The sequence below is a fragment of the Cervus elaphus genome, chromosome 5 (assembly GCF_910594005.1).
Source record: "Cervus elaphus chromosome 5, mCerEla1.1, whole genome shotgun sequence".
Lineage (NCBI taxonomy): Eukaryota > Metazoa > Chordata > Mammalia > Artiodactyla > Cervidae > Cervus > Cervus elaphus.
This window is the reverse complement of record NC_057819.1, coordinates 103,077,185-103,098,898: the sequence shown is the minus strand read 5'-3', so window position 1 is coordinate 103,098,898 and position 21,714 is coordinate 103,077,185. Positions and strand designations below refer to the sequence as shown.

At 42.2% G+C, this 21,714-nt stretch overlaps 1 protein-coding gene across 3 annotated transcripts in view; it reads right to left on the bottom strand.

Moving 5' to 3' along the window:
- The window catches only part of MAP2K4 (mitogen-activated protein kinase kinase 4), a 78,988-nt gene extending 58,201 nt beyond the window's left edge, over window positions 1-20,787 (bottom strand). Inside the window, exons 1-2 of one of the 3 annotated variants that reach the window (XM_043903878.1) lie at window positions 20,611-20,785; window positions 11,560-11,592 (exon numbers count right to left, since the gene is read on the bottom strand). In XM_043903878.1, the coding sequence (XP_043759813.1) occupies window positions 11,560-11,592; window positions 20,611-20,728 (151 nt within the window). In that variant the 5' untranslated portion in view covers window positions 20,729-20,785. Of the gene's footprint in view, window positions 1-11,559; window positions 11,593-20,610 lie in introns of all 3 variants that reach the window. The other 2 variants (XM_043903876.1, XM_043903877.1) reach the window with 2 other exon arrangements.
- Between the last annotated feature and the right edge of the window lie 927 nt (window positions 20,788-21,714).

Here is a 21,714-nt window from a genome sequence, read left to right as displayed (position 1 = left end):
TACTGTCTCAGCACACACCAACAGCAATCTGTTAGGATTTCTGGAAAACCATCCACAGTGGCCCTCCTTCTAGTGGGACAAGGCACATAATAGGCAAACTTAGGAACTGTGCCAAAAAGAGCCACAGGGCTTGTTTCGGTTTCCAACACCTTGAGCCCAGGCAGAAGCTTCCACCAGCTTCACTGTGGAGGCAGAGGTGCAGGTGTTCTCACAACAGCTTGCTTGAGCTCTAACAGGGAACAAAGTGCCCTCTGGTCTTATATCACATTTATTTTTCCCGCGTGGCAAACCCACAACATCCTACCATCACCATTTTAACTTCCCACCACCTATAAATGAAACAAGCACATTCACCGTATTTTCTAATAATACAGTCAGTATTTTTCCCATCAGTGCTTCACACCTTTTTTATATGCACCACAGTGCTGAGAACATGTGTGTGACACAATGAAGGCAAAGCAAGGGCCACTGACCTAGAGCTCCAGTGAGTGCTTCCAGGCCACAGGGCCAAGGAGGTGACCATTTCAGCCAAAAGCAGGACCTCAACTGGGCAGCTCCTAAAAAAAACCGACCTGACTTCTCCTTACAGAGTTTACTTAGAATAATACCATTATCAGTTCAGTTCAGTTGCTCAGTTGTGTCTGCCTCTTTGCGGCCCTGCATGGACTGCAGCACACCAGGCTTCCCTGTCCATCACCAACTCCCAGAGCTTGCTCAAACTCATGTCCATCGAGTCAGTGATGCCATCCAATCATCTCATCCTCTGTCATCCCCTTCTCCTCCTGCCTTCAATCTTTCCCAGCATCAGGGTCTTTTCCAATGAGTCATTTCTTTGCATCAGGTGGCCAAAGTACTGGAGCTTCAGTATCAGTCCTTCCAATGAATATTTGGGACTGATTTCCTTTAGGACTGACTGGTTTGATCTCCTTGCAGTTCAAGAGACTCTCATGCAACAAAGTCAGACTTTTGTCAAATGTTAATTTCTTCCTTTATCTAATTTATTTCCTTATCAGCTTAAAATACTAATAAGGATTCCCACACAGTCATAAATAATTAACTCTTCTAAACTAATCCTATAAGTTAGCAAGTAGATTAGGATAAAGAAAGCTGTTACTTTCACAATTTAGCATCACACTGGAAGTACCACTCAGTCCTCAGACAGGACATCTTGATCCTTTTTACAACAGAAAATCAACTACCCACTGGCCAAAGAGACAGTGGGTACCCACTCTTCCTTCCAGGTACCTTCAGATTAACCTGTCTAGAAACTGTACTGATTCAAAGCTATGTGTCTGCTGTATGCACACGGTTTTGCTACAGACACAATCTGTGATATATAAATAATTTTTTTAAAATGCATGTGATATTTGTCTGAGGCTCCTAGGACAGAGCTCCTACAACCCTTGGAATTTTCTAAGTAATAAACATCTTTTATTATACGTAACAAGCCTCCCTCCACTACATCAGGGTTTATGCTAATTAGGTGGAGGGTGGGGAGGGCGTACAGAACTTCACGATGGGGGGCGCTGGTGTCCAGAAAAACCAGTCAAGTCATCAGAGGGTGATAACTTTCAGCCCCACCCGCCAACCACCACAGAAGGGAGAGGGTGTGGAGACTGAGTTCAATCTCCAAAGGTCAACCATTTAATCAGTCATACCTTTGCAATGAAAGTTTCATAAAAACTCCCCAAAATTAGCTCTGAGCTTCCTGGTTGGCAAACACACAGAAGGGATAGAAGGATGATGCACCCAGAGAAGGCAGGGAAGCTATGCCCTCCTCTCTCTCCATCCCTTGCCCTATGCCTCTGCTATTTGGCTCTTCCTGAGTTACACACGTTTATAATAAATTGGTGAACAACTGAGTTCTGTGAGCTGTTCTAGCAAATAAGTGAACCCTGGTAGGGGGTGGGGGTGTGGTGCTAAGGGAACCCTGTAACATGCAGTCAGCCAGGGAGAAGTGTGAGCAGCCTGGGCACCCCATTTGCAGCTGGATCTGAAGTCAGGGTCACTTGATGGGGCTGAACCCTTTAATCTGTGAGATGTGATGCTAACCCCAGGCAGACAGTGTCAGAACTGAGTTGCACAGCTGACATTGGAAGACTGTGTGGAGTCAGAAAATACCTCAGTGTCAAAATGTGAAACAGTGAAAAGTGAGGAATATTAAGATTTCCTAAAGGCAAAAGAAATTAACATCAAGAAGTAAATCTTTCCTTATTTTCATCAATATTTATAAATTGATATTTTTATGCTACCCAAAACTGTGAGCAAGCCTGCAGTTTGTGCCACCTAAAGCAGAAGGGACGCTATATCTCAAGGATAGTTTCTCCAATTCTAAAATATCATCCATAGTTAGAGGAGGGGCCAAAAGCCCTACAACATATAATGTTCAACTAGTCCTCAAGAGCATACCTCATTTATTATATAACAACCCCTTGCTTCTTTGGGGACACGGTCAACATCTGAACAAAAGCATTCTCATGCTCAGAACCTACATATTCATATGGATGACTTCTGACCACTGGAAATTAGATTTAGCACTCCGGTGACTTTTCACAATAGCACCTGCGTATCACAGGAACTCAAATATTTCTTAAATAAATGAATAATCCGAGCTCAAGTTTTGATTTAACACCCTTAGGACAAATAGCTTCACTCAGACGTCTCGATTGGGGGTTTTATCTGTACTTCCTGATAGATCTAATTTGTTGCTTCTTTGGTTCACATTAATCAAAAGCAGCATAGCTAGAAGTTAGGTAGTTTCTCTGAAAAAGTTAGCCAGCAAACTTTAACTAAAGAAATGCACCTAACTGATAACTTCATGACACAAGCATTAGTCACCATCCTCCGGCTTTAAAAAAAAAAAAAAAAAAAAAACTGGCATTTTTAACTGCCTTCAGTTGCAAGATTTGTGATCATCTTTTATACACTCAACCAACTTTTTCCATTTCAGCGCTGCATTACCCTAGACATCTGATGGAGGTGTCTCAGGTTTGTTATTCACAACTGTGCAAGGTCAAAGCCGTATCAGAATACCACCACAGGGAGACATTCATCCTGTAGTTACGAGATGGGTGACTGAATAGGGACAGTGACAGGTAAAGGCTGCTTAAGAAACTGTCATTAATGAAAGGTGAATAACAACACGTGTTGAACAAGCATAAACCAGTCACTGAGAAGGTGACTGCCAATTGGAACACAGGGTGTTCATGGCTTTTGTGGGTTTTTTTTTTTTTTTTAATATATCTTGGATGAGAACTCCTATTTCCTTCTATTCTCACCAAACTGACTTTTGATGACTAATCCTGGCTCCCAAGTCCTGGGAAGGGAATGCCTGGAGGACCTGAGCACTCTAAGTGCTGAATATCAATTAACGAGCAAAGCTGGCATCAGTTTGGGACCAATCTTAATTTGGCAGAACTGGTCTCACATACCCACTGGTTCCTCAACTTCACCAAAAAAAAAAAAAAAAAAAAAGGAGAGAGAGAGAGACAAGAATTATTATTTGACATGGCTTTTCATTACCTGCAGAGATTGAGAGATCTTTAAAAAGTTGAAAAGAACCCTGGTTAGGGAATAGATTAACTCATGTTCCAGGGTAAGAAGAGACAGATGTCCAGTTCTAATTCTCTTGGAGTATAGGAAAGTGCAATTAGGGCTTGTGTACGTGCGTGTGCATATATATACATGTACCTCACATCTGGCAGCACTGGTACAGTTAAGTCATACATGATCAGTGCAGTAACATGCATTCGACAGCATGCCCCAAACACAAACTATTTGCTGGCTGAAGACAGCAACTATTTGCAGAAAACCACAAATGTTTAGAAACACAAGTTAGCCAGTCCCAAATGAAGAATCAGTCTAGACGAAAGTCAGTGATGGCGGCCAGAAGCATCAGGAGAAAGGCCGATGGGGAAGTTCACTCCCACGAATCACAGTGACAGCACTGAAGCCTGCGGGCCAGCCGTAAGGAGAGCTGCAGCCAGAAACCGCGTGCCTCCTGGTGTGACGCAACACACACACAGCACCACCTGTCAAGCGTTCGTGTCCAAAACCTGAAGTTCTACATGATCAAAGCTTCTGCAGCTATCAGGTAACAGGAAATGCAGGGCAACAAGGAACATGTGAAACACTAACTACTAAAGGGATGTAATCAGTCAAATCCAAAGTGTACAAAATGCTACAAAAGAGATGGCCCAAGTTTTTCAATGAATAAGTGGGGAGAAAAAAGGAGAGAAGATGGAACTGCTTTAAGGAAATTTAAGAGACATATCAACCAAATGTGGTGTGGACCTTGTTGAGAGCTCAACTTGAAAAAAATCAACTGTGAATAAGGCACCTGTAGGACACTTGAGGAAATCTGAACACTGAGTGGCTGTCTGATAATACTGTTTTGTTTACTTAACAGTGTGATAAGGTACTGAAGTTATAGGAGTCTAACCCTTATCACTTAGAAGACGTGTGACTGACACATCTGTGGATGAACTAACGATAATCAGAACTTGCTTGACAGAGTTTTAGTAGAGACAGGTGAAGGGAAGAACAACAAATGCAGTAAAGTTGGCCATAAGTCTGTAATCAGTGATGCTATGTAATGGGTACATGGGGTTTATTATACTATTCTAAGTTGGAAAACGTCTATCATCAAAAGTTTTTTTTAAAAATTAATGTTCTTTCTTCCACTCTCATTACAAGAATGTAGATGGGACATAAATCTCTTGCTAAAAGTATCACAAGTCTGTCCTCAAGCAGCGCATGGCTGCACCACCACCGTGTTCACTGAAACCCCCAGTCTCCTGACCTACTCATCTGTCAGCTGTTCTGCAAACAAGTCGTCTGACAATCCCACCCAAAGCGCTCCATTCTCTGCGTCTGTCTAGGTCAGAATTTAGAGTTTTCATTGACCATTTCTTCCCTAGTGGTAGATCCCTTCTGTCCCTTCATTCAGAGCCGCAAGAACGAATCTCTCCATTTAATGTTTAGTCGGACTTTACAGATAACATTTTGAAACACTCTGGGGACAAAAAGAAAAATCAAAAGTGATATAAATTTAAGTCCAGATCTCATGACCATTTTCAACTGAAGACCCCTCAAAAGCCAATGGTTTAGAGCATCATTCCTATGAGTGCACACTGCTTTCTTTCAAGAATCAATAAAATGCTACGGTTGACAGCATGTAACCTGTAACCAGGCCAGCGTCACATAGTCAACCACTCCGTAGCTGCATGACTTTGGAAAATGCCCTTCACTGTTCTGGGCTTCAGTCTCATCTATGTACCTACTTCATAAGGTTGTTGGAAGAAACGGTGTTAATAACTTAGATAATTTAAAGTGACAGAGAAGATTAGGTAAGAGACACAAAAAGCTTAGAACAGGGTTTGGCAAGCATGAAGTGAGAGTTACCTGTTAGTTTATTTCTACCACGCGGTCTGCCTCTACATGTGCAATTTCTCAAAGAACAGAAGCTTCTTCAGAGCAGGCTCAAGATTTAACCCACCTTTAAAGACAGCGGTGCCTCTCACCACTACTGGCATATATATGTTTATTAACTGTTATACCATGCCTCTGTTTATTTAACCTTTTTAAGAGGTTCTCTGAAGAGGAGTAAGTATGTATACACTTCATTTTCATTTCTGAGTAATATTCACTGAATTCTACCTAAAGAAAGATGAACACCAACATGGCCCCTGCACATTTCCTCTGGAACATCTTTTCATCTAGACACTTGTGTCTGGATTTTCAAAGCACTCAAGGTCATGCAGTAAGAATTCAAGAATTTACTGCACCTGGTTTAAAAACCATCACCCTAAATTTATAAGCGAAACTGAAAGTCACTTTGATTAACTGGAGAATTAGTTGGGAATACCTTCTGGAAACTTGTCATAAAAGTCTCATCAAATATCCTCTCATTGCTCAGGGTAAAGCTGGACTGGAAGATGAAGGGAGACCCTGCAGCGTGGGAGAACCATGCATTTTTTTCTCATTCAAAAACACACAGTAAGCTTCTCCAAATGATTTTTAAGGTGCAACAGGTATTTGAAACCTTTCTTCTTCTAGCAACAAAACCATTTTCAGAAAGAATTAATGTTCCCCTCACTCCCAAGACCAGAGATAATTAGGTAACATTCTCCTTGGAATTTCGGTAATTGGTTTAAAGGGAACATGTGAAGTTGACTCTGCCAAGACTACAATTCATGGGCTTCAATTAGTATAAAAGTAGAAGCCCACTCCAGTATTCTTGCCTGGAGAATCCCAGGGACGGGAGCCTGGTGGGCTGCCGTCTATGGAGTCACACAGAGTTGGACACGACTGATGTGACTTAGCAGCAGCAGCAGCAGTTTCTAAGCAGAAGGGCTTTCCATTGACAGTTTATCAGGGTCCACAAAGATAGCGATGAATAGAATAGACGTTTAGTCCTAAGGACTTGTGGCAAATCCTATAAAAGTCTCATTTTTCAACTAACTTCAGCATGTATGTAAATTTAAATAATCCATGTTAACCTCCAATCGTAGCAAATGTGGTCATTCTGTTTCTTAGGAAGGCTGAGTATTTCAAGCAATAAAATTTTAGTCATTGGGTATAGATTTTTGCTAATAAAGTGGAAAATTAGAAGTTTAATCAATCAAGTATTCTAAGCTCTAGTTCTAAATGCAGGAGGGCTTGACCCTTCCTCCACACCTTCCTCACCTGTTTCCTACACTCCACCTCCAACAAAGTCAAACACTCTCCTGAGGGAAACATCATCTTTCACAGAACTTACCAAGTCAGTAAACTTACAAATGACTTCCTCAAACTTCTGCGAAGACTCACAAAACATCCTTTCTCCTCTTTATTGGCTCATTCTTATTATTACCAATTCAAAAACAATCCAGGGTGCTTATTCAAAAGAATAGTTTCACAATGAAATCTATCATTGGGATATTGCCATTTCCCCCCAAATACTTAGCTGTGCGGTATTATCCAAAGCAATCAATACCTGTAATCTAATTTCTACTATTAACTTCAAGGATAACAGTCAGTTCTGGAACATGAAATTTTCTAAATAAACATCTTGTCGCTGTGCAAACATTCTCAAGGAAAACAATTTTTTAAAGCCACTAAATCTTTTCAGAGCTACAGAAAGTATAAAAGGCAAAGGTACAGAAATTCAGCACTCCCAGAAGTTGTCTTCAGCCACCAAGAATTCTCCAGACAAGGGCTGAAAATACACTGCAGCACATGGTGGGGAGAAAGAGCTGAAGTGCTCTTGTGTGAAATTATCTGCCGGATTCCCCACTGCTCTCACTCTGATTGGCACAGGATTCTATCAGGTGTTATATGAGGAAAATCCCTATGTACTGGGGTCTTAAAATTCTCATAGAAATAAAAAATCAAAATGAGGACACATGGAGGTAAATTTAACACTCACAAAACCATATCTCAAAAACTTTGTTCCGAGCAAATCTCCTGCTCCTCCCCATTCAAAGAAAAACTGGCTTTATAAAGCAAGGCAAATCATATTTTAAAGAACTATGTTTACAAGTTAGCTCATTACAGTCACTGAGATATCAAACTTGCTCATAAATCACATAAACATATTTACAAGTACAAAATCATTATCTTCAAACGATAAATGATGAACTAATCAAACTTCTAAATGTAGGAGCTCTACATCGGAAAAAAGTATTTTTCCCTGATGTAGTCTTACATTCAGACTTTAGGAAAATTCAATAATCCAACAGTGTTAAAAAGAAATATTAACACTGTTGTCTCAAATAATAACTTTATTTATCTTAAGATAAATAAGATAATATATATTCTTATATATATTTAGAAAACCAAATAAAGGCAGAAACTATAATTGATAAAAGATCATGAGGTATAACGTGGATTTTTATTGAATTTCTATAAAAATCTGGTTCCAAAATTAAATATGCAATCTCATACTTGTGTGTGTGTGTCTGTTATAAACCTACACACACATGACCAATAAAACTCCACTAACTTATAACAGGCAATTGTAATAAACTACTGGAATAGTGATACAGCAATATAAAAAAAACAAAAACTATGTGTAAGTCAAACAATGGGGAAAAATCAATCCTTCAGAGCTTCCATTAGTCATCAGAACCATCTTACAATAAGTCTTTCTGATTTGTGATGGAGAATTGAACATTAAAGCAGCATTCACACTTAGTGGACTTTTAACAAAATGTTCTTGTGTTCTCTGCACTCCATCCCCTCCTCCTACAACTACTGTCTGCTATATAATTATTTTTAATGAATTAAATTATAGTTTTTCTGATCATTTGAAACACCTTCAGAATGAAACTGGAGATTCTGGCACTAGAGTATACCCTAATAAGTAAGAAAATGCTGCTTTGGTGATTTCAAGCCCTTCACTGGCAAAGAAATGAGTGGCTATGTTAACAAACAGTTAACGGCTATGTTCCAGAGCAAACTGGAAGACTGATTCTCTGCAAACATTACCAAACTGCACTTATAAATTTTAAGTTACACAGATCACAGGACCAGTCTTAGGAGTAAAAGTGTCAATAGATGTCAACAACTGAAAACTTACCCTAAAACACTGGTACCAACTGTACAAAAACAAGAGTCATCAACTTAGAGCTGGCCTCCGCACCACGATCCCAGCTCCCACCCTCCCTCGAGAGACATCCTCTGAGGCCCCAGCCCGCACAGATGGCTCTGCCTGACGCCACGGCAGGACAGGCCACTGCAGGACCTCTGAGCCGTGGTCTCCAACCAGGAAGGCAGCCACCAAGGGACCCCACAGCAGCCCGCATGCTGGTTCTCTCTCCTGAGAGAACAGTGGGAGCAGAGGCGCCCAGTGCTCAGCAGCGCCACTGCACTAAGAAGAGCCTGCAGGGACGGGGGCCTGTTCTATTCACTTCTGCCCCAGTAATCTCCATCACTGGATGGAACCTCAGTGTCCAACATGTGCTCTGTGAATGAATGCACAAGACTGCATGCGTGCATGCTAAAGTCATTTCAGTCGTATCCGACTCTCTGTGACCCCAAGGACTGTAGCCCACCAGGCTCCTATGTCCAAGGGATTCTCCAGGCGAGAACACTGGAGTGGGTTGCCATTTCCTTCTCCAGGGGATCTTCCTGACCAGGGGTAGAACCTGAGTCTCCTACGGCTCCTGCACGGCAAGGTGGGTTCTTTACCACTGAGCCCCCAGGGAATTCCAAAAGCCGGAAACTGAAAGGAGACCTCCCAAACAGAGATGAGAAATAAAAAGGGAGAGCAAAGTCAGTGTGCAGAAGTGGTGAAGGCAACCAAAGGTGGGCATGTACACACTTCCCAGATAGGTTCTGTCGCTGCAGTAAAGTGTGCAGCACCTAAAACCTGGTGTTTCCAGAGCAAATGGCAAGAGATAGCACCGCACCGTTTAGGCAGTCTGAAGGCGTCTTACTTAATAAAGAGCTTTATAGTCACTGTATACACAATTTAAACTTAATACAATCAACATTTCTCATACTGTGGACTATTCTCTATAGTCCACAAGAGGACTAAGAGAAAAAAGCAACAGTGTAAATGCAATTCTAAATTTTTTAAATGGCAACATTTTTCTCAAATAGATTTTATGTCCATACATAAATAAAAACTTAAAAATTACATTAAATATCAGAACAATGTTTTATGTTAAAGTATAAATGAAAGCTAAAAACTGTCACAGTAAATGTTACATATACATTTAAAACACAGTATAAATTAGAAGCTGTAACTTCATTACATGGAGGTATGTATCATATGTGTAGGTTCCCTATAAGCAGGAAATCATGCACTATTTTTAGTTTAAGTTAAGACAAGGATGACAATATGGACCAATTAAAAACTTTTTATCCTAGGGTCTAGCATACTCTATTATTACTCCTTATAGATTTATATCACAGGTAAACCATTCAAGAGATAAATTTTTGTTAACTACTTTTCCAAGGAAGTCATAATGTTCAACCAACGGAAGTTAAGCATGTTGCTTCCATTGACTTCCCTTGTAGCTCAGTTGGTAAAGAATCCCCCAGCAATGCAGGAAAACCCGGTTCAGTTCCTGAGTCAGGAAGATCCACTGAAGAAGGGATAGGCTACCCGCTCCAGTATTCTTGGGTATCTCTTGTGACTCAGCTAGTAAAGAACATGCCTGCAATTCGGGAGACCTGGGTTCAATCCCTGGGTTGGGAAGATCCCCTGGAGAAGAGAAAGGCTACCCGTTCCAGTATTCTGGCCTGGAGAATTCCATGGACTGTATGGTCCACGGGGTCACAAAGATTTGGACGTGACTGAGCGACTTTCACTCATTCACTTCCATCAGAAAGTTTTAAAACAGCTGAAATGTTTTCTCCAGCTTAAACTATTTCATTTGAACTAACTTAAAAAGATATATATCAGAGGATCTAAAATGTACAGCATGGTGACTATAGCTAACAACACTGTATTATATACTTGAAAGCTGTTGAGACAGTAAATCTTAAAGGTTCTCACTCTTAGTTATGTGAGGTGATGGAGGTGTTAACTAACCCTACTGTGGTAATCATTTCATAATATGTAAGTGCATCAGACTGTAAACTCACACAGTGACATATATCAATTACATCTCATAAAGCTGGAGGAAAGAGAATGGTGTATATAAAAAAGTTGTCATGGAGTTCCCTAGCTGCCCAATGGTTAAGGACTCCACACTTTCACTGCCAGGTCCTGGGTTCAATCCGTGCTCAGGGAACTGATATCCTGGCAAATGGAATAGCCAGAAAGTAAAAAAAGCACAACTGTTATTCTTCTCCACTCTATGAAACAACAAGCAGAAAATGAACACACTGTATTTTGGGATATATTTGTGGTAACTAAAGAACAGTCTTCTTGAATTGGGACTTTTTTATATTGCATTTTATACAAATGACATTTAACTTTAAAATGTATTCATTTTAGCTTTAGAAATTTTGCTTTCCTATAGAAAACCTATTCTGTAGTCTATGAAGACTGGTGCTCTAATATACAACCCTGGTCTATTTTGAGGGGAGTGGAAAGGAGAAAGAAAAAAAGCTTTGTTTTTAAAGAAAAAAATTTAAAATTCATTAAATGCATGCTTTAAAATAAGTCAACTTTAAAGCATGAAGTCTCAGAGTACAGTTATACTATATACTTTTTTGCACTCCAATCGTAAAAGTGAACTTTCTTCAACTTGTGATTTAAATTGGCTAAGTCCAAGTATCTCTGTACATCTTTCTATACAACTATATACTATGAACATATATCTTTCTAAATCTAGTATATCTGTCTATGTCTATATCTATATATCTCTTTCTATACTTATATACATTTGAATACCTACATGTTTCTCCTAGGTCAACTGCAAGTGAAAGCAAGAACAATTTACAGTCACGAATATAACACAGATTTTTTTTTTTTTTTTAATTTGGGAGACTAATGAAAAATGGAAGCTCTTTCAAAGTAAGACTGCTATGGTTGGTTAGTTGAAACAATAGTGGACACACTCCCAATACCAAGATGGATATGAAAACAGTAAGCAGCATAATATCATAAAACATGTAGCTTACTTTGTGCCTTTTCAGAGAAGTTTATCTGAAAGCCTAAAGTAAAAGAGATAAGTTCCAGTTCATTTACTGTAAATCAAACAAACCAAAATTAGAACATGACATTGCATTTTTATATTACATTCAAACAGTTCAAAGCACATAACCTCCACCATCACAGAGATAACTATAACACATGTGCTTTCTTTAAAAACTCAGCTCTTTCTGATGTAGATGTACTTTTATAATTATATGGAACTGAAACCAAGTTCAAATTATAAGAGTTACATTGTCTTTACCCTTACTTTTCACATCTATTCAATAAAAAGAATAGCTATTAGCCCTTAGAAGTAAATAGTAACTTTAAAGGCAGATTCATCGATTTTTTTCAATCTACAAGTTCAGAACAAATCACATTTTATTAATTCAAATTACAGACTTAAACTATTTGATTACTACCCAGATTCAAAAGCTTTGGTAGTTAATAAACTGTAAAAGCTAAACACGCATAGCACCATTCTGCCAATGAGCTAACTTCAAAATGATAAGACAGTGAACTACTAAAGAGGTGCTGAAATTCTCTAAAGTAGGCCTGAAAAAAGACCATGTCCCTAGAAATGATAAGTAGGACTACAGGAGTTACAGGAAGAAAACCTGTGAATTCTCCTTAGATACATCAACATATTTCCAAATTCAATTAGGTCCGGTTATACCTTACACATACATTTACATAGATGTAATTTTGTAAAATGCACCCAGTCAAATAAGCTGTTCAAAACAAAAGCTTTCCAAAATACAAATGAGTATGTATTCATTTGCCCTCAAAGTCTATTGGGTGAATTTCCAGTTTTCTAAGTGGTCTACCTATACCTCTGTTTTTTATTGCTTTGGGGAACAAAATGGAGAAGTCAAATTTAGAATGAGTATTGCTCAAGTGTATTTATACAAATTCAATCAAAACTTGTAGGAAAAAGAGCCAGGACAAAAAAGGATTATCTCTCCCATCCAGCTATCAAAATTCTTAGGATTTTAAGTTATAGGACTTCCCTGATAGCGCAGTGGATAGGAAACGGCCTGCCAATGAAGAAGACATAGGTTTGATCCCTAGTCCAGAAAGACCCCACATCCTGTAGGGGGAAGGATCCTGTGGGTCTTATGAACCTAAGCAACTAAAAGACAGCCAGCGTCCCACCAGGCACAAGTCAGGAGGAATGGGAGCTGGCAGTGTGCATTCTGGAAGCAACTGCGGAAAAGGAACACCGAGGAGCTCAGAGGCCCATCTCCCACTCCTGCCACTGGAAGAGGGAGGGGGAAATGCACCTGCAGACTGCAGAGGAGCTGGTAAAACACTGAAACAATCTGATACAATCTGATAGTTACTATTCTCCTTAGCTCTAAATACAGTCAGTAGTTGCTACTAGGTAGCAAAAATAAAAGGGGAGAGAAGAGGTGAACTGAACAGCAATATGAATGGGGAAAGGAGCAGGAAAAATAAATCTGAAAGTAGGATGTGAAATAAAATAAATCTGAAAGTATGTGAAGAAGAATGAGAAGGATCTGTATGGTAGTATTAAAAATAAATTACAGGATAAAAGTATAATAAATAGGTAAAAATTTAAAGCATATGTAACTGGGAACATTAGAAATGTCACCAATTACTCCCCGAACACATTAGAAGTTAAGCCCTTTAAATGCTAATAAGTTCTCAAAACTTGGAAGTTCTGTAATCAGTACAGAATCCATGCATGTAGTTAAAAACAGAGGGGGTAGCATTCTCGAAGTAAAACTACAGACTAACGTAGTTATGGATGAAGTGACCAGGTGAACAGATTCTAAGGACTCATACCCACATCCCTCTCATATCTACATTCCTCATTCAGAAAAGATCTGCTAACTGACCTGGGGTTCGTGGGCAAGCACAGGCTAAAGAAACTGGAACAGAACGACTTGCCTTTTCCTTGAAATTCCATGTCATCTTAGCGATGAAGTCAGATAAAAAGTTATTAGCTAAATCTTTCTAGACCTCTAAGACTATACATATACATATACAACACATACACACACATATGTAGAGAGAGAAACTATATAGGGAGAGATTATATAAACATGGAGAAGAACCCACCAAGGTCAGAGAAAAGTACAGATGAGAAAAAGCTTATGATGTTCAATGGGCAGGGCAGGGTCAAGGGAGCCACCACCAACCTTGTACAATAAAAGAAAGATGGTGAGAAAGAAATGGGAAGGAAAACCTCCAATATCCTCAACTTCATAAAAAGCAAATTTGAGATTGTTGTAATTAGTCCATTAATATTCATTCACATATGCTCAGTTTTTGAGGTCTCACAAATTACGTCTAAATTCTGTCTTTCCATGCATATGCTCTGAGCCCTGCATCGCCGAGAGTAGTAGGTAGCAGCTGAATCCACTGCTAGTAACAGGTTAAATTTTCTAATCTCAGGTGCTGCACTCTTTAACTTTGTGTCTGTACCCAGGGCCTTAATTTTACTTGATCTCCTGCTTCAAATTTGAGTCCTTTTCATTTTATCTGGCCCCAACCAAATTTCTTTTCACCAAATCTCAGAAACCCAAGAATGAAATACAGAGATACACAGGGCAGGGTGCTAGCAAGCCAACAAAAGAAATAAAGGTGGGGGGGGGGGGGGTTTCTTCTCCTTTTACTCACCAGGCTTCTCCTGCATGTTCCCCTCATTCTCACCCTCTAGCCCCAATCCTGAGAACTCTTAACTGGCCATAACTGGAAACCTACAATTTACTGTACTTACCAGATAAAGCAAGCTTGTCTGCAACACGTTAAAAGGCTGTTTAGGATGTGTGTAAGTGTATATTAAAACCAAAGGCATAACGGCATTTGAGAAAGTAGAAAACAAAATGAAGAATGTCAGGCCTAGGTTCTAGTTCCAACTGAAACTCTAACGAGTCATCTCACTTGAGCCCGTTTCCTCATTTATATATAAGATTAACAATAACATCAAGAGATCTCAGAATTTGAAACAGCGTGTCCACATGTAAAGCTGCTTGTGGAATGGCCCTCGTGGAGCACAGCAACCATCCCCCTTCTCTTCGTCTGGGCGAGGGTATAATGAGGGGAGGGGGCGGGCAGGGCAGGGGTCTCAGTAGTTGCCCACCTCCTCAGTAGCACCTTATGGTTTCCGGACACCCTGGATTCTAGAAATGCTGAAAAGGGATGATGACTACAGTACGAAGCCAACCTGACATAAAACCACAGCTGCCTGCTTCCTGGGTCAGGCCACAGACCAAGTGCCCATACCCGCCTCCTACACAGCTGAAGACGCCAGCAGTGGGTCACCTTGCAACTCCAACTTCGGAATTCTGGCGCATGCCTTCAATTGTAAAGTCACTCACAGTACACCATGGCGGCTCTAACATCTAAGCACCTATCTAAGCCTATCCAGACCTTGTATTTTCACTGTACTTAGACAGAGTTCCACAGACTTCCTGCTGGGTTACTTCCTTGAGTTTTCCTGACTTCACCTTTCTCAAACCGCAAAGGGACCCACCTTAATGGAGTAACTCCAGGTTACCTGCATCATCCAGAACTACTCACTCACGATTAACATTGAGGATCTTGTCAGTCCCGTATGCCCACCTCCTTTCCTCGCTGTGGCTGGTGACTACCTAACTGACTCTGGTTTTGTAACTAAGCGCTGAAATACCAGCTTGCCTCGTGCTAGGAAGCCGAGGAAAGAAAAGCAAAGGCTACCTGTCACCAGGTGGATTAAAACCCACTTTCACCAGGGCAAATCCCTCAGTTTAAATGTTTATTCCCTTACCTAAGAAAGGGGACCATGCCCACCTACCCTTAAAGAGAGCTTATGAGCATCAAGTTAAGCAAAGACAGTGAAAAAAGAGCTGTGATAACTATTAGTTTCCCTTCCAGACTTTAAATCTGAATTATACTTCCTCAGATTGTATCACGTGGGCTTTTCAGATCTCCAAGTGATAGAGGTCCATCTGAATTATGTGCAATAGAGTTGATCTGATTTCCAGACCCCTAAAATAAGAAAAACTCTACGGGCCCAAGTCAATCCAAACTTCTCAAATCAGGTTAACAGAAATAGAATAGGAAAAGAGAAATTTACAAAAAAAGAAACATGACTCAAAATACAGGGTTCTCATACACCACTTTAAACAAGTGTCAACACACACTCTGATAAGGGACATTAAGGAAAACATGAGAAAATAAGTATCTTGAAAGCATTATGTTTTTCTACTTTCTTAAATTTAATACTAGGGTTACTCTCCTTTTTAAGGAATATAGAGAAACACATCACATGCTTTAAGGGGGCACCAATTTCCTGAGCTGAATTTTACTTTTCAGGTCATGTCAAACAAATGGTGACAGAAAGTGTGTTCCAACACACTAGGAAAAGCAAGCCACTCCAAGGTTTGGAACCTTATCCCTGTGTACCATTCAGTTGTTTTTTTTTTTAATTAGGATTAAGGCACACCCCTCTGGTAAATGGTACAGACAGAAAGAGAGTCAAATAGAATCACAATTAGGGCATTTCATACTAATTTTGTATATACAAATATTACTGGGAGAAAAAAGCATACCGATTCAAATTTTCACTTTTCCTCAACAGATATGTTTCGTTATGCTTGTAAGTTTTGTGTGTGTGTTTGTGTTTTCTTTCTATAAAATTTTTAACGAGGTGTAACTGACATAACGTTCTATTAGTTTCAAGTATACTTGATTCGATGTTTGTACTGTGTCGATATTGAGAAATGATCACCACACAGTAAGTCAAATTAACAATCATCATTGTACATAAAGAACTTTCCTGTAATGAGAACTTTTAAGATCTATTCTGTTAGCAACTTTCAAATATGTGATACAATATTATTAACTGTGGTTGCTACGCTGTGCATTATTTTGTATATTTTTTAAAAGCAGAATCAATCTTTTTACTTTTTTTTTACAATCTTTTTTACTTTTTTTTTTTTTAACAATCAATTATCATCTTTTTACTTAAATTGACATTTGTAAAATGTTCAGCTGAGGATAAATGGGTAAGGAATGGGCTAGTCTGTAAGCTTACTGTTATATAAACATACATGTTATACATGTATTATACATGTTATACATTAGAGACTCAAAAAAAGAAAAACTGCCTAGATAAGCACATTAACTGAATCAGAGGCACCTACAACATATAATTTATAACCATTTCCTGTGACAAGTACTTTCCAGATGCCTCTGTTTTTCACACACATTTACAGATTCTAACTATTCTAATCATTTTTTAAAAACTGACATTTCTCAGCTACCCAAGTAAAGTTTAAGATGTTTTATTTTTTCCCTGCTTTAAGTTTCCCATAATAAATTTAACTTCTCGTTTTTTAAAATCTATTAATTTTAAGGGCCTACTAACTAAAGTATTGAACAAACCATGTTTAATAGCAATCCTTACACACGTACGTGTGCGTGCATGTTAAGCCGCTTCAATCATGTCCAACTCTTTATGACCCTCCGGCCCGCCAGCCTCCTCCGTCCATGGGATTCTCCAGGCAAGAAGACTGGAGTGGGTTGTGCCCTTTTCCAGGGAATCTTCCCGCCCCAGGGATCAAACCTGTGTCTCTTAGCCTCCTGCACTGGCAGATGGGTTCTTTACCACTACCTGGGAAGGCCCTTTATATACGTGTAGAGATTTTATAATTTTCAAAGCACTTTCATAAGCATTAATCTAATAATGTGATTCTCACAACAGGCCTGTAAGTATTATCCCTACTTTAACAAATGAGAAACAGATGAGTTCAGAAAAGGTCAGTAATTTTGCCAAGGTCACAGAGCTTGCACATGGCAGAGCAGTTACCTGAACTCAGGAAGACTACTCATCAAGAACATTCTGAACAGAAATGCTCAATAATGAAAAATGGAAATAAACAGTTCACAGAAAAGGGTAGAACCCAATGATAACGAAGCTAAAGAAACTCCATGATGAGGAGTTTGGGACTCATCTGCTAATAATGAAAGAGACAATTAATTAGACTATAATAAGTAAGAGCATTGTTGCTATTAACAATGATGATGGCTAATATGTATTGATCACATACTTAATTGTATGTCAGGCCCACGCTGTATCTGCATTCTAGAAGTTCCTGTAAAGTAAGCTGTATTCCTACTTTCCAATGGAGAAACTGACACTTGGAAAGTTAAGCATCTTGCCCAAGATCACAGAATTCGTAAATCCTGATGAAGAGATTCAAATCCAGGACTCCAGAGCTCTGGCTTAACTCAAGCATTATATTAAAAAACAATAATTCTCAACTGAGACCACTCCCGGGTCACAAACCTCAGACCATGAAAAAGTGTGAAGAGTGATCCAGTGTCCAGCACAATGCTCATCACACAGATCGACCACAATACTGTTAAATGATGTGTATTCTACGTGGCCCCTCAACTGAACCCCACTACTCGAATGAGCACGGTCATTAACAACTCCAGAGAAACAGTACTTTGGGGTGGCAACTGACCATGTTCGGAGGTGGGGTGGGGGAAGGAGTGGCATTTACCAAACAACCAAGGATCACAAGTTTGACCTAAAGCCAAAGATCTGGTAGGTGAAGGAGGGGAGGTGAGGCTCTAACATCACAAGACAAAAGAAAATCCTATCCAGCTGCTTAAGCCCATGGTTTGTAACCTGGGTTGTACGAGAGAACATCCCGAGAGCTTCAAGTGCTTCTCTTCATTCTGAGTAATCGAGATCAGTTCAAGAAGATATAACAGGTTCCTGAATCAATCAAGGCTACACACAGCACTGACTAAAGAAAATTCATTAGGAGCTCAAAGAGAAGTCTTGAAGTCCTCCCTCTCCCTTTTAAACTGGGTTCTGCTTACTAGGGGCTTCCCCAGTGGCTCAGCAGTAAAGAATCTGCCTGCATTGCAGGAGACTTGGGTTCAATCCCTGGGTGGGGAAGATCCCCTGGAGAAGGAAGATGGCAACCCACTCCAGGATCTTACCTGGGAAACCCCATGGACAGAGAAGCCTGGCCGGCTACAGTTTATGGGGTTGCAAAGAGTCAGATACGACTGAGTGACTAAACAACAACAAAACTGGGTATTAGAAAGGTCAGCTGACTGGATATCAAAACCCAGGGGTTGGGAGGAGGAGAATGGAGAGCATCAGAGTAACCCCTAACCATGACGCTTTTCTCTGAGTTCCTAGAATACTCCAGGCTCTTTTCCACTTTTTGGAATCTTCACATGTATGGTTCCCTTTGCCTAGAACCCTCTTCTTTATCACAAGAGTAATCTTACCAGACAGCTTCTCTGAGACCACCTTATCAAAGCAGACTCCCCCCTCCCCTATCAAATTCTACCCCAGCCTGTTACTTTCATTACACTTTTCTCAATTAGCAGTTTTTATTTATCTGCACACTGTCTTCCCTCCCCAATCCTACCTGAAGAATAAGCTCCATCAAGAATAAGGCTTTCTGATTCACTCTTTCCTATAAAAAGCACTATGAGATAGAGCACTATGCCTGGCACTAAACAGATGCTCAATTAATATTTTTTGGAAAATAAATGTCTACAGCTTTTTCAAACTATCAGCCTCCCTACTCTCAAACCCCCAAAACTTGCATACTTATAAGCTCTACGAGTCACTCATTTTGGATATGCAATACAATCTTAAGTTGTCATTTTACTGTTTCATTTCACCACCACCAACTAGACTGCCCAATGGAAAGATCAGGAAATGCATCCTGTATTTATCTGTATACTGTGCAACACAGTGGCATCCAGGAACTAATTCAATTCCAATTAATCATCTGAGGGCCTGCACAGAAAGTGTCCTCTCTGTTCCTTATGTATATCCCAAGAGGAGGGGGACAGGGAGGTAAAAATGACAAAAATCCCCAACTCTTGCTTCCTGAATCACACTCGCATAAACCCGAAAGACTCAATAAATGTCAAACCTAACTAGACACACGCGTAAGACAGATCTCAAAGCCCTTTAGATAAATGTTCATCAAAGAGTAACCATGGCCACACTGACCATGAAGGGTACCCCCACTGATTCTGTTAGCTATTGAAGAAGGCAAGGAGTTTGCGAAAGTTGTCAGGAAATTTCTGAGATTCCCTGTTTTCGAAAATAATGTGACTGCTCAAAATTCCCCAGTAAACTCAAGGAAACGGTCCCTGATGGGCTGGGGCCTAGTATTTTTTAACAACACCGCCAGTCGAGAGCTACAGAGAGCGCACAGGCGTTCCCGGTAGGGCAAGTCACTCATCAGGAGGGCACGTCCAGGTGTGCAGCCCCACGCAGACCCACTCTTGACCCCCGCCTTTCGAGGTCCCGGATCTCTCCCTTTAAACCCAATTCCCGGTTTTATTTATTTATTTGGTCCGCATGCAACGCTAGCACAGAAACCCCCGGCCAGAAACAAATCGCCGCTCCCGGGCAAAAGACTGTCTCGTTACCTTCACAGGTGGCACAGGCCGGAGTCACCCCGCGCCCCGCCCGGCGCGCGGAAACCCTGCAAAAGTTTGCAAACCGAGGGTCCAGAGGGCCCGCGCGAAGCGCAGAGGTCAGCGCGGCGGCCGGTCTCGGCGGCGCCCGCGGGACCAAGATGGCCCTGCGCGGGCCCCACGGCGGCGGGGAGAGGGCCGGGGCGCCGCAGAGGGGCGCGGGGCCCGGACGCCGCCGCCGCCCTCAGCGGCCGGGACCGCAGGCCAGGCCCGGGCGCCTCCAGCCGCCGCCCGGCCGCGCGTTCCCGGAAAGGCGGGCGGGGCGCGCCAGGTAAGCGGGGCCGCGGCGGGGCGGCCGCGGGGGCGGGTCGGACTCTAGGTGGGCCCGGCGGCCGGCGCCGGGGGGAGCCCCGGGCCGCGCGGGCGCGGGCGGAGGCCGCGGCCCGCCGCCGGGAGCCAGGCCGAGCCCTGGAAGGCAGGGGAGGAGGGAGGCTGGCCGGCGCGGGCGGCACGGCCGCTTCCTCAGCCGGGTCCGGGGGCGTCCGCGGCGCGGAGACAGGCCGCGACGACGCGGACGGCCGAGCCGGGGGGGGCCGGGGTCTCGGCGCCGCCGCCTTCCTTACCCTGCATGCTGCTGACGGCCGGGTGGCCGGGCGCCGGGGACCCCGCGGGGCCCGGGGTGCCGCTGCCGCCCCCGGAGCCACCGCCGCCGCCGCCGCCGCTGGGGCTCGGAGCCGCCATTGTTGGGAGTGAGGAGCCGAGCGGCGCCGCGGCGGCTGCAATGCAGCAAGCTCGGCCTCTCGCACGGCCGAGGGGCGTGGCCATCACCGCCTTGGTCCCGCCTCCGGGCACGCCCCCGGCACGCCCCCGCCCGCGCCTGACGCCGAGCCGCACCAGATGCCGAGCAGCACAGTGGCTCGGGTCGCCGGTGCCCGGTCCAAAAGGCCGGCAGAGATCCTGCTCCCGGGCTGCTGGCCCCCTGAGGGGCCTACAGCGGTCTGAAAGTGTGTGCATCTGGGGGATAATAGGGTACATAGTTTTTATCATTCCCACAGAGGTCTGTGACCCCGGAAGTTCAAGAAGCCCCTTGTTGGAATCTCAGAATTTAAAATCAGAATCTTAAAACTGAAACAGTGTCACTGACGTCGTGCTTCTTGTCCAGTCTTTGACAGGGCACTTCCAGAGGGGAGTTGACTCGAGCTATGGAGCTGCCTAACACCCCAACCCTCCACATTGCCAAGGGAGAGCCTAGAGAATGCTAGTGTATCATCTGTATCACCATCTGGCTTCCCAGGTGGCTTAGTGGTAAAGAATCTGCCTGTCAATGCAGGAGACACAAGAGACAAGAGTGCAGTCCCTGGCTTGGGAAGATCACCTGGAGGAGGAAATGGCAACCCACTCCAGGATTCTTTGCTGGAAAATCCCATGGACAGAGGAGTCTGGCGGGCTCAAGTCCACGGGGTCACAAAGAGTCAGGCACAACTGAGCAACTGAGCTCACACATCACCACATTCCCCTAAATACACACTGGGTTCTCTCCTTCATCTCCTCTACACCTTATAAGACCAGCTATAGAAATATGTAATTTATATATGAATTATATAAGATGGCAACCTCATAGAACAAAGTCAGGTTTCCTCCAATGCTTGGCACAGACTGATTTTAGGAACGTAGCAGCTAAAAAGAAAAAAAAAAAAAGCCCCTTGTGAGACTAGGGGCTTGTGGAC